The sequence below is a fragment of the Anarrhichthys ocellatus genome, unplaced genomic scaffold (genome assembly GCF_004355925.1).
Source record: "Anarrhichthys ocellatus isolate YVR2014 unplaced genomic scaffold, GSC_Weel_1.0 scaffold7, whole genome shotgun sequence".
NCBI lineage: Eukaryota > Metazoa > Chordata > Actinopteri > Perciformes > Anarhichadidae > Anarrhichthys > Anarrhichthys ocellatus.
The window spans coordinates 2,228,941-2,240,845 of NW_022280037.1; the positions used below are offsets into that span (position 1 = coordinate 2,228,941).

Here is an 11,905-nt window from a genome sequence, read left to right on the forward strand (position 1 = left end):
TCATCAAGTTAATTCTCGTGATCTGGAAATGTCATCGCTCAGAAGAATAAAACATAACACAGTGAGACGGCTTCCTTCATTTGGAAAAGGCACGTTCTACCACTGGTGTAAGTTCAGATTCACTGTTTCATGTGCATTCTTATTCATTCTCATAAAGCCCTCAACATCAAGGTCACCGCTCCATGTGTTGACATACAATGTTTTAACAATTTTTTTATCTCCACCAAGGAGGTTATGATATCGGTTTGCTTTGTTTGTCTAAATTGTACTGTCGCAATTTTGCCAGATTCCCAAGGAAGAACCCACACATTCTGATTCTGAATCACAGGGTACACAGATTACTTTTCACTTTCGTTAACATTGCGAGATAGTGCTTGGCCTTGGGGGAGGTCTGCTCTCTCAGAGTCCCCTTCAATTTGACACTCAATTACTTGTTAGAAATTAGTTGTAATTAATACATGTCTGTTTGTACTGTTTGGACACACACACACATGCGCATATCTGGCAATACATAGTATACAGTCCTCTATCAGCTCACTCAACAGAGAGCTTTGGATCATTAGCTAGCTTTTAGGCCTTAGACTTGCAGGCTACTTAAACTCTCTGACACACAGTCTCTGTCTGTTTCTCTAAAAAGGGAAGGCACACTGATCCACACCCACACTTTTTTTTTTTTTATCCACAACCCTCCAACTCATTCGGGATATTTATGGAGGAGTGACTCAGTTGGCTGTTCAAATATTTAGGAGTGAAAGAATGTCTACAACTTTCAGGAGCTACACACACTTTGCAGTCAGGGGACAAACAGGCTAACTCTTTGCAGATGTCTGCTACTCTGCTGGACAGAAAGATGTTTTTAACTAAACCAGTGTCAAAAACACAACTTGGACACCACCCAAAAACTGCCCGAGGCTTCTTTTTAATGGCTAGTGGTCTTCCATGCATCTTTATTCTAATAACCTATGACTCCGTTTACTCTCTCGAGATTGTACTTCATCCTGTAGGAGTTATTGCTATGAATGAATTTTTGTTTGGTCCGGACTAGACTGTGAATTTGAAATGGCACACACATGACTGTTTCCTTTATTTTCCTCCCTCCTCTTTCTACTGTAGATGAGTCAGGCAGCGGTCAGCTAGAGGGGATGGACATGGTGGTGTGCAGAGCACCTGGGGGTGAATTCTATGTGGAGGGAGAAACCTGGAACCTGGACGAGTGCACACGGTGCACCTGCAGGAAGGGACGTGTCCTGTGCGACACCGAAGTGTGTCCCCCGGCTCTCTGCCAGACACCGATCAGGAACAAGGACACCTGTTGTCACGTATGCCCAGGTAACAGAAAGAGAAAAGGCTACAGGAAGAGCAGTGGTAATTTCAGATAAAAACTCAGTGGGCATCACAAGTTACAAGGGTAGTGGGTGGGGAAGTATAAATCTGTTTTGGATGTGCTATCAGCATGTGGTTTTGGAAGGTCTTACATGTTGCACTCTGTCGAGCAGTTTAATGTCAGGCACACGGTCTCATAAAGAAACCAGCCAAGACCGGTTGGATTTACATAGTGCTCCTCCAGGCAGGCTGCAGCACACGTGGACGACTTTCACCCAGTGGTCCACAGCGGAGGTTCAACCAACTCTCTTATAGCTGGAAGGACGAGAATGTAACTGATATCACTGAATCTCTGCTATTCCTCCGGTTATGGGAATAAACTTTGACACAAACGTCTCGGCGACCGCAAAACCACACACATGTTTTATTTACGACTGTACCCAAACACTCAAGCCTCTTCTCATACACTTAGTATCAACATATCCCAAGTACTCCCGAGCAAGAGGCCCAAAAATCAGCAACGCATGACTGCGCCTGAGAGCTGCTCCTTGAGAATGCCGGGCCCGCCTTATCTCCCTGCATCTCCCTTCACAAAAGCAGATTGTCAGAGGCCAGCCTTTGATATATGCATGGGCCCGGTCACCAGGAATGTGGGAATAATACACATCTCACTGACAGGCGCTGTGATGCATGTATACAGTAGGGTAGTGCAGTGTGTACACGCTATCTAAAGTCTTTGGTCGTGAGAAGGCCATAGATCTCAGGCCCGCGAGGGGTCTGACGAGAGGGAGAGATAAGGCCTTCGACTAAAGTGACTTCTGGCATATGGAGGGACTTGTGTCTGTGTTTAACATACAGTAAAGCATCTTATCTCGAACGTAACCCCCAATAACTTTAGTGGATTGAGATGTTTTACAGCTGGGATAAATGCAGGAGTCATGCTGAAGCAGGCCACTAAAGAAGCAGATATATATAACTCAGACAAAATGAGGGGTTTTCTTTGAAAATGGCAATTCTCTAAAAGCTAAACTTAGGCTATAACCTTACATTGCCAACTCCTATTAAGTGGAGGAAATAGACTGTAACACGACGTAGCACACACAGCCCTGTGTCTTATCTTAACCTTTGTGTGTGTTTCATTATTAACCCGTTTCATGCCTGTGTGCAACCACAGAGGAGACGCTGAGCCCCTTGCTGCCAGTGAACAACAGCCAGCAGGAGTACTGCATAACCAGCGATGGAGACGTGCTGCTGTCTGGGGACTCCTGGAAGGCCAACGCCTGCACCAGCTGCACCTGCAACAACGGCACCATTCAGTGTTTCTCTCAGCGCTGTCTGGCTGCCAACTGCAGGGTGCCCGTCTTACGCAAGGGCCAGTGCTGCCCACACTGTCTCGGTGAGTATGTAGGTGCGCCTCCTTAAAGAGAAAGAGGCCTTTATAAGTATTTGTGTCAAAGATGCCACTTTGTGTATTTTTTGTATTACATTCAAAATAAACTTTGAGTTTATATGTAGTTTATGTAACACTTCCACAAACTTGAGAACAAGAACAGTCAAAGTTGTGCAAAACTGCCATCCCTTTTTTATAACAAGTGGTACCACTGGAACAAGGCACAGCCTGTTGTTGGGAAAGTTATAGTCCATAACGCTACATGTCAAAAAGAGGGCGTCACTGAGGGAATGCCAGCTGCCAGACTGAATGTGTACGCGTTTGCTCGTTAGACGCAGCCACTCTGGCGCTACATGGGCAAACACCCGTCATTGGCAACAACATTCCATGCGACGTACACACACGGTCCGCTCGGAGCAAAAACATTCCTCGAGCATCCGCACATTCACACGTGTTTCCTGTCCCCGGGTAAGGCGGCCCGCAACGCACTCTCTGCGGCGGCACAGGAAGGCAAAGCTCCATGCCAGCTTTTCCTATAGAGGAAAACCCTCAGCATAGGCTCCCATTGTTCACCCCGATATGTTGCCGTTTTCTGGCCTTTGTTTTTGTTGTTTGCCCCGTGGACAACAGAGCTTTTGACGTAATTGCCTTTACAAATCTGTACAGTTGAAGTTAAGTGGACGGTGCCTGTGAACAAACAGAGACACGGGGTTTCATACACTAACTCACGGTTGGCAGGTTGATGTCTGGAATGTTTTGCATCACACCAGCGATATTGGTAACAGATCTTACCCCTGTTTGAACAGAAATTACAACGCCGGTGACGGTGTCTACCAACGCCCCCAAGACAACAGCTGCCATTACAGTGAAGAGTGCGGTGTGGATCACCACTGTCACTGTACCGCCCATCACTGCTGATACAGGTACCTGCTCATTGAACCCCTCCACACACACTAGTAGTAACCCCATCCTAGTCATTGGTGTCATTGTGTGAACTCTCCCTGCCGATCCCTGCAAATGTTGATACTTGTAAAGAGTGTTGGGGATAGCTGAAAGTTAGCCTAACTCATGCTGAACTAAAACAATGATTAATGGACAAACACTAGGAATAAACTGTTTTCCATTTAGATCTGCTAAATGGGGTGGGCACCATAATGAAAAAGCTCTCTGGGGGGGGACTGATATCTGATATCAGTGTTGTCTGTGTCCCACAGATGAGCGAGGTTTGGGTGAGAATTACCCCAGCCAAACGGAGATGGCCGTCATCTACCAATCAGCCGCCTGGATCCTGGCAGGTCTCCTCCTGGCCATCATCATCTTCATCGCTGTGGCGTTACTCATCAACAAGAAAAAGAAGTGGGTGCAGATGTCCTGCTACAGTGCACCAAAGAAGGTGAGAAGTTACTCCATAAATTACATGAATCTGTTTGTTGGTTCTGAAGGCTTGAAACTAGGATACATTAGACAGACTCCCTCATATAAATAACGTGGACAGTGTAAACCTGTGGATGGACCACAGGGAGTTGTCAACTCTACCATGACATGAGGTTGTGGTGTCAGAAAATGATCAGAAGCCATCTCGTGCGAGCTGACATTAATTCGTAAGCTTTCGTCACCAACCAGCTATGGAGACTTGAATTACGGCGTCAGTCTAACAACAAGGTATTGTGCTCTTTCTCCTGTTCCTGCTTAGACGGTGATCCTAAAGAAGCACGTCAACAAGAACTCAGTGGTCTACATGGAGCCCTCCAAGGAGAACAAATTTCAGAATGTGAAGAACGAGTGCGGCATCATCCATTTCTCTCCAGGAATGAGCTCCTCGTGTGCGGACAAGATGACCATCCCCAGGGCCAAGCTGAGCATGGGCAACAACTGGACGGCGCGCTAAAGAAAGAAAAAAAAAACGCAGCTCAGACTCTGCAGATCAGAGCTGTCCGCCACCTCCCACTCTCTCTTACTGCTGTATCCATGGTGACTGGTGCACACACACACACACCTTGGACGTCGCTGCCTTGTTCCCACCCTTCTTGTCTGTGTGAACCTGAGGATGCTCTGCAAGAGACAAAGCATGCGACTTCCATTTCTTTTAATACATGTCCATATTCTTTCTTTTTGGTGGAGCGAGACGATGGGAGGTGTACGGACGGGTGGACATATAAAGGACACAGCCACTCCGTTGCTCTGCTTTAAAATATAGAGGGAGGCAGCCAAAGAGGCTCCTCTGTATGAATCAGAATTTGACTGTGAACATTGTAATATTATTGCTTGTCATAGCCTCCTTTGAAACTGGAACTTTGAGGCAATAAGAGGAGCATAAAAAGCTTTAGGACAGGGGTTTGGGCCGTAGTTAAAAGGGGGCGTAGAGGATGCGGCCCTCCCCCTGAGTTCAGCAGTGCTTCGTGGATGTAATCATTTTCATTAGCAGGGAGGCCAAAGGAACTGATAATCCAGTTGGATCAAATTGGGTTCAGCAGCCAAATCAAGTCAACAGGCTTTATACAGACCCCCAGATCCAACCCCCTCTTTAGAATGTGTGGTTTCCGTCTTAGTTTTTGTATATTTCCAAGGTATTTGTACTAGTTGTAGTGTTGTTCTTGGCCACCTCTCGTTTTTATAATGGGTGTCTCCGCGGGGTCAGATTGAAACATTGTGAAATTACCAAGTCTAAACATTCCCGCGATCAATATTCAGGAAGGACACGCTTCCCAAATAATAGCCTCGTTTCTACCTTCAAATGAGCCGAGTCGTTCCATTTACTAAACTCCTTGTCCGCAATACAGTAGCCAATCGGCTTCATCTTTCCCCTCAGCCTCATCCGACCTGGGCTCTTCCAGAAGGACTCAGTCGTACTTCATTACAAAAAAAAGCACAGAGTTTAAGTGGAGTGATGTTCATCCATTTTATTTACTGCAGCGTGGTGCCAGACGCTTCATCTGGGCCCATGAGGAATGCGATACCATGCCTCCCTTCATAACTTCATGCACAGCTGTGTGTGTGGAGCTACTGTTCACACTGAATGTTAGAGATAGTTAATACTGATTCATTTTAAAGCCTTAATTCTATAGCCTTAATGCATATCTTGTTATCATTCAATATCTGTGTTCGCCCCTATCAAGGAATCTAAAAGCAGTAATATATTCACCCAATATTAAGATGCATAGATATTGTTGTCCAGCGTGACTGATAGTTCTCATCAACCCTTCACATAAACATGAATTATGTGCCGTGGAAGAGTGTATGGGGAGCTCGCTAGTAACTGTACACACTGATACACGTTACAGAGCATTTTAAAGAGACGTAGCACTTTTCTTTGGAGCCAGTGTGTTTTTTTTTGTTTTTTTATAGAGAGCTCCCTGCAGGATTCTTGTGGGGATAAAGTCCCTAATCAGGGATTTGATAGGCATATTAAGCCCACGGAGATGTTAAACCACTCAAGTGAACACGCTGTTGCAGCTAAAGGCTCCACACCGATCTGATGAGTACAGGGAAGGAGAGAATCTGAGGAGCGTTACGAAACAAACTGGGGTTTCATCGGAAAAAGGTTTTGGATCAGAGTTCTCAATCCATTGCCAACTTTCTCAATACAAAGACATTTCCCGTTGCCAAAATTGGTTGGAGACCAATTTATATTGAAGTGTTTCAGTAACTCAGTAGATTTGTGTCTGTTTGAATCATGACCATGTGCTTTAAAATGAAGAGGCGACTGTCAAAGCTTAGCAATTCTTTTTTTTTTCTTCTGATAAAAAAAAAAAAAAAAAAAAAAAAAAAAGTAGTTTAAATTAGGACAGAAGAGTACCTTATTTATTTTTTCACATAGCTTTATTTATTAATACTAAAGTATAGTTTGAGTTTTTTTGAAAAATGAACTTTTGCTAGCCAAAGCTGCTGTACATTGTAGACTATTTACCATTTCTATCTGCTATATCCTATACAACCTTATTTATTATGTATTGTTGCAAAACCTGTAAATATGTTTCCTAGATGATGAACTGTAACATTTACACTTATTTTGAAAAATAAATGTTTGAACCAAAGTGGCCCGCAGTGATGATACTTAAACCGGCTTCTAGGAGAAATTCCCCCAAGTGCAGTGATGTCATTCAAGATGGTATCCGTTAGTGGGTTTTGACTTCACTCGTACAACTGTGGGTTCATGCACATCTGGTCTGAAGTTGTGCCCCAAATGGGACTTTATCCAAGTTCTCTTAGTTGTTTTAAATCTAATCGTTTCTCCTATGTCAGTAGCACTTGCAGATGTGTTTAGTGGTGGTAGGTTGTTTCTCAGGGAGGCCCTTTAAGAGTTGAGAGCACGCGAAGAGCAAGGACACCTCATCTATCCAACGGGCTAATAAAACACAGAAGAAGACCTGGATAATCCTCAGTGCAGACTGTGCTGTTGTTTTGACTCGTCCGTCAAAGCTCGATCATAAACGGTCAAGGTGAGGAAGCTCCTCCGGAAGGATCAATTAAGTAAACATTTAGGTCAGTTTCTCAGGCCTTGAATACGACAAATACCGCAACACGTAGCCTTCAGACTACGCAACGGTCGTGATATTTGATTTGAGATATATTCACAACTTCTGTCTCCACTGAACAATACCACCATTTATAAGTATGAGTTAGAATAAGGACAAGCATTAGCTTACGAGATAATACTCAAGAAGCAGATCGTTAATCATTGGGCTGCAAATGGCGGCGTGATACTCCCGTGTACGACTAAAACGGACACAAAATCACAGCTCCATGTGGGAAAAGGTCATTTATTACAACTATCCATCACATTGCTAATAACAAATGTAAAATGTTTGCCTTTGTGACACATGATCTTCAGTAAAAAAAACAAAACCCTTTTCTTTTTCACCTTCCAATAGTTCTATTAAGGCGATAAAGTCAGGTAGTCGTCTAGTCAGCGCTGGTCTGAAAAAAGACCCCAAAGCATTGGAGGGCTTTGGGGTGAAATATGGGGAATTACCATTCAACACGGTAAACATGGCGTCTTTGGGTCTGTCGTTTTCCAAAAAGAAAAGCGATGAGTCCGTCAGACTTCAAGCAGTTTCTGCAGGTCCAAGGATGAAAATAGTCTCTGGGAGAGCACTGAGCCAGTGGGCCAGTGCTACATCTGGGTTTTCAGAGAAGGACCTTGTAGTAGTCGTCCTTGTAGCTGTACAAGACCACCACAGCCACCCTGTAAGAGGACAACATCCGTCTGTTACAAGATTAAAACAATGTGCAACAACATTAAAAACATCAGGACAATGGAATTCAGCTGGGAGGGTTTTCAAGATCTTGGATTTTTCTAGATGGGTCGTAATTCTAGTCATCACATATTACAAAAAACAAAATGACACAAAGTGTATTTCCATTATCATTTAGAATAAACAGATTTTAGCCACGCTAGCAGCATCTAATTCATGTTGAGGGGACATTGATGTCATTGCGAGCATGTTGGCTCAAAGCACCACTGTGCCTACATACAGCCTGAAGAGCTGCTAGCCTGGCTGAAGACTTGTTGAAACAGCATTGGAGATACAGGTCGCACATACAGGTGCTGCTCACGGTACCTTTTGGCTGAAAGGAGAAAGCTCAGAGACTTAGAAGCCCTCGGGATTAGATTAGTTTATGATCTTACAGCAGCCAGGTGAATGCATGAGCCCTTTAGCTTACTCATCTGTGCCCCACCGTCGATGAAACCAACTAAACAAACACATAACAACACATGCTGAATATATCCATTGTTGCCTCTGTGACGCTCATTTATCAGAATTTTTTTTTTTTTTCCATACAGTAAATTAAAACCAACTGCTCTGGAGAGGCGGACGGAAAAGCAGAAAGAGAAGCTTTTGATATTTATTTTTTTTCTTTTTCTTTGTTGTTGTTTGTTCCCATCTCATTGATGAATGAGAAAATCCTCTGAATCCCTCACAGGGTTGCTCCATAATGGCACACACGAGCGTCACAACACTACAAGCTCAAACACTGAGGAATTAGCCAGGGCTTTGAAGAAAAAATAACGTTCTGCTGGGAAGCTTGGGAATATTAACCGCTCCGTCCACAACCACAGCAAAGTTAACCCGCAGCCCCTTTTCTGCAATCTTAGAGTCAATCAACTTGGGTGTTAGGAGACAGACGTTAGAAGCCCAAACAAGGCAAAGCCTTCTCCAGATTTCACCTCAGGAAATGGGATCAGCGGAGGATTTGATGTTCTGCAAGGCAGTAGTTATCCGTATCAGCGCTCCCTTTGAAGCGCCGTCTGTCACCGCTACACCTGGAGTGTGGGGGCTTGGTCGGAGCTTTGGAGTGACAGCTGCCCGTAAAAGGAAGTCTGCCTTTTGAAAGTGGTCTTTAATGTATTCTACCGTTTACCTCAGGTTTCATTTGAATAAAAGTAACGAGTCAGTAGTGGATGGAAACCAGCGGGGTGAGCAGAGAGGTAAGGCGGAGGGGTCTCCGGCTCATCTTTCACGACGGCTCCCGCTGAGACGATGCCTCTGCAACTGTTTGTTCGGAAAATGTCTAAACGGTGTCAAGTTCTTGCTGCTTCTTTTGAGGAGGAAAACATTTTTACACTAAAGACAAGGCAGCGCTCCTGAAAGCTTTGACAGTGTTTTACAAACGATTAGATTCTTGTCCCTTCTCTTAGGGAACAGTTTCTAATTACCAAATGTAATAAGTGTCGTTAACTTAATCAAATAATTCAAAGTATGTTGTCTGTCGGTAGTACCACCACTTTGACCCTGTTGCCAATATCTCAACACCAACTGGATGGATTGCCGTGATTCCCAACCTCGCCACTAGAACCATCAGCAGGGTAACATTTTGGGTTTTTCGTCATTTGTCTCAAGAACTATTGGTGAGATAAGATTGCAATGAAATGTGGTTCAGATATATATGATGCCCAGAGTACAATCCCTAATATTATCCCAATAATTCTCACTTATCTCTACATCTACTAGATGGATTGGCACAAACCTTTGTAGACATTCATGGTCCCCAGAGAATGAATCCTACCGACTTCAGTGTTCCCAGACTCTTTAGACTATTAATGATCTAGCTAGCTAGGCCTGGCAGGAAACATCGCTAGATTTTACTTTGATGATAACGACACACGTTATCAACAGTACAGGAACACACAAACATGGCAAAATAAGCAACTCACTTTTTCGTAATCTTGAAATGGTGGATCTCCTCGCAGATGGACTTCAGGTAGCGCTGCTTGGGGAGATGATTCAGCAAAGTCTTCACACTGTTTTTGAACTGCTCTTCGCTGTCAAACTGGAAGGAGATAAAGAAAAAGAGCCGCAGTTAATGCAACAACATAAGAAAGAGTGACAGCTAGGTGACAACATGGTACATGCAACACAGAGACCAGTGACATCAAACAAAGCAGATTTCAGAACAGTTTGACTCCGTTTAAAGTTGGAGACGCCTCACAGGGCGTCAGTCTCTTCAGGTTCATGCCAACAGAAAAGTAGACGACATCTTGGAGGAATAAACGGGGGTTTTTCATCTGCAACCTTGGAGTATATTTGTGCATGTCAAGTGTAGTGGTGCAGTGAAGGCACAAAGCTTCAGTGGGTTTACAGATTCCTCGGCTCTTTGTGCGACGCGGGGTAATTTTGCCATAATTAAAACAGGCCTTTCCTGCAGGCCTGGCAATAAGCACTGTGTACCGTCGTGTGTTTTTTCTGACACATGCTGAAGGGGGCCAGCTGTATAAGTGGCGTATTCATTTATGGTAGTGGCTTTTGCTTATATAACAGTGCCGTTCAGCTTTCTTCATGTTTCTTAGCACAGTATAATTTGTCTTTTATCTAACCTCTGCTCCGAGGAACCAGAGGTTTTATGAGAGCAGCCTTTAGTCACACCTCTAAAGTATGCCTTTTGTTAACTAAGGGCTGGGGTGTTCCCTCACTCCTCATCAGTACTGCAAGGAAGGAGACGGGATTCCGTCTTCCTGTCTAGGATATTGACCTCTACTGGTCTTTCTTTCCACTTCCCTCCCACCTCTCATTAAAGATGTGGCCTTTTATTAACTCTGCAACGGTCTCGATGAAGCCAGTAAGGAACCAACCTCCAGAGACAGGAAGTTCACCAGCGTTTCCTTCTGCAGGTCCACCTGTGGGATACAACACAAGCAGAGTTACACAACAACACAACGGAGCCTCATCTCATGTTGCAACAATTCCACAATTGTATTCATAATCGAGCTAAAAATATCAACCGTTGCTCCCGCTGCCCAAACGCTTGTGTAATTCTGTCAAAACAAGATAATCCATTCCACTCTTACAGAAAATAACTGATAATTCCACTTTCACAATGCTCTCACCAGGCCTGAAAGCACTCCGAGTCCCTTTTACGGGAAGAGCCTAATGGCCTCCTGGGTTGATCATTGGAAAATGAGTTCTGCTCCAGTCTGACTGATGGACAAGCAGGCCACTCACATGCAACGACGAAGACTCACAGGCCAATGCGACTGCTTACCCAAATCAAGGTGATTGTGTTTCAATAACTTGTATTTACTGTTGCGTCGCTGATGCAATCCAGACCCCAACAGGGATGACAAATGTATTTGGAATATGCGGCGACGTGGTGAATAAGACACTCCGGGATGATTTACTTTGAGAATATCTGGCCATAAATCTTCCAACGCAACCACAAATAAACACAATATGGCAGCCATTTACATCCCCCAAAATGACACGGTGACTGCCTTCTGTTTAGTGTTCATTGTTCTGTAGCGCCTGTAAAGGATTCGCAGCCCTCTTACCCTCCAGCAGGGGATTGTAGCACCAGGCAAATAACTATAAAAGGGCTGTCCCCGTGATGTTTGCGGTTTTAGCTATCAAAAGCCCTGCTCTGTGATTTCACACGTGAATTCAAGAGACAAGGTGGGAGAGCTGAAAAGGGGTAGCTGGGTTTGGGAGGGATAAAGGGGTAAACAAACACATGACTTACTGCCAGAACTTCAATGTCATTGCTCTTGTTCTGCAAATTGGTACTGAGATTTTGTAATCTGGTTTGGATCTGAAAGAGAGAGAGAAACAAAGTAATGAAGGAAGAAATAAAAAACAGTGGCAGACAATAATTGTTGTTTCCATGAATAAATGAACTGGCAGGATAGTAATCATCTTCAAAAGCACCAATGGCGAGAAGCGGTAATTGCAGGTGTGTTTTTGGATCTAGTTTCTCCAC

General features: G+C 44.2%; 2 protein-coding genes across 2 annotated transcripts in view; one reads left to right on the plus strand and one right to left on the minus strand.

Moving 5' to 3' along the window:
• LOC116383359 (cysteine rich transmembrane BMP regulator 1 (chordin-like)) overlaps positions 1–6,496 on the plus strand; it is a 32,049-nt gene extending 25,553 nt beyond the window's left edge. The window contains exons 11-15 of the mRNA XM_031847133.1: positions 1,114–1,329; positions 2,498–2,719; positions 3,520–3,636; positions 3,928–4,106; positions 4,407–6,496. Coding sequence (XP_031702993.1) covers positions 1,114–1,329; positions 2,498–2,719; positions 3,520–3,636; positions 3,928–4,106; positions 4,407–4,601 — 929 coding nt within the window. The 3' untranslated portion in view covers positions 4,602–6,496. The remainder of the gene's footprint in view (positions 1–1,113; positions 1,330–2,497; positions 2,720–3,519; positions 3,637–3,927; positions 4,107–4,406) is intronic.
• Positions 6,497–7,459: 963 nt separating this feature from the next.
• Positions 7,460–11,905, minus strand: part of eif2ak4 (eukaryotic translation initiation factor 2 alpha kinase 4) — a 21,473-nt gene continuing 17,027 nt past the window's right edge. The window contains exons 36-39 of the mRNA XM_031847132.1: positions 11,669–11,737; positions 10,785–10,829; positions 9,870–9,985; positions 7,460–7,898 (exon numbers count right to left, since the gene is read on the minus strand). Of these exons, the coding sequence (XP_031702992.1) occupies positions 7,841–7,898; positions 9,870–9,985; positions 10,785–10,829; positions 11,669–11,737 (288 nt within the window). The 3' untranslated portion in view covers positions 7,460–7,840. The remainder of the gene's footprint in view (positions 7,899–9,869; positions 9,986–10,784; positions 10,830–11,668; positions 11,738–11,905) is intronic.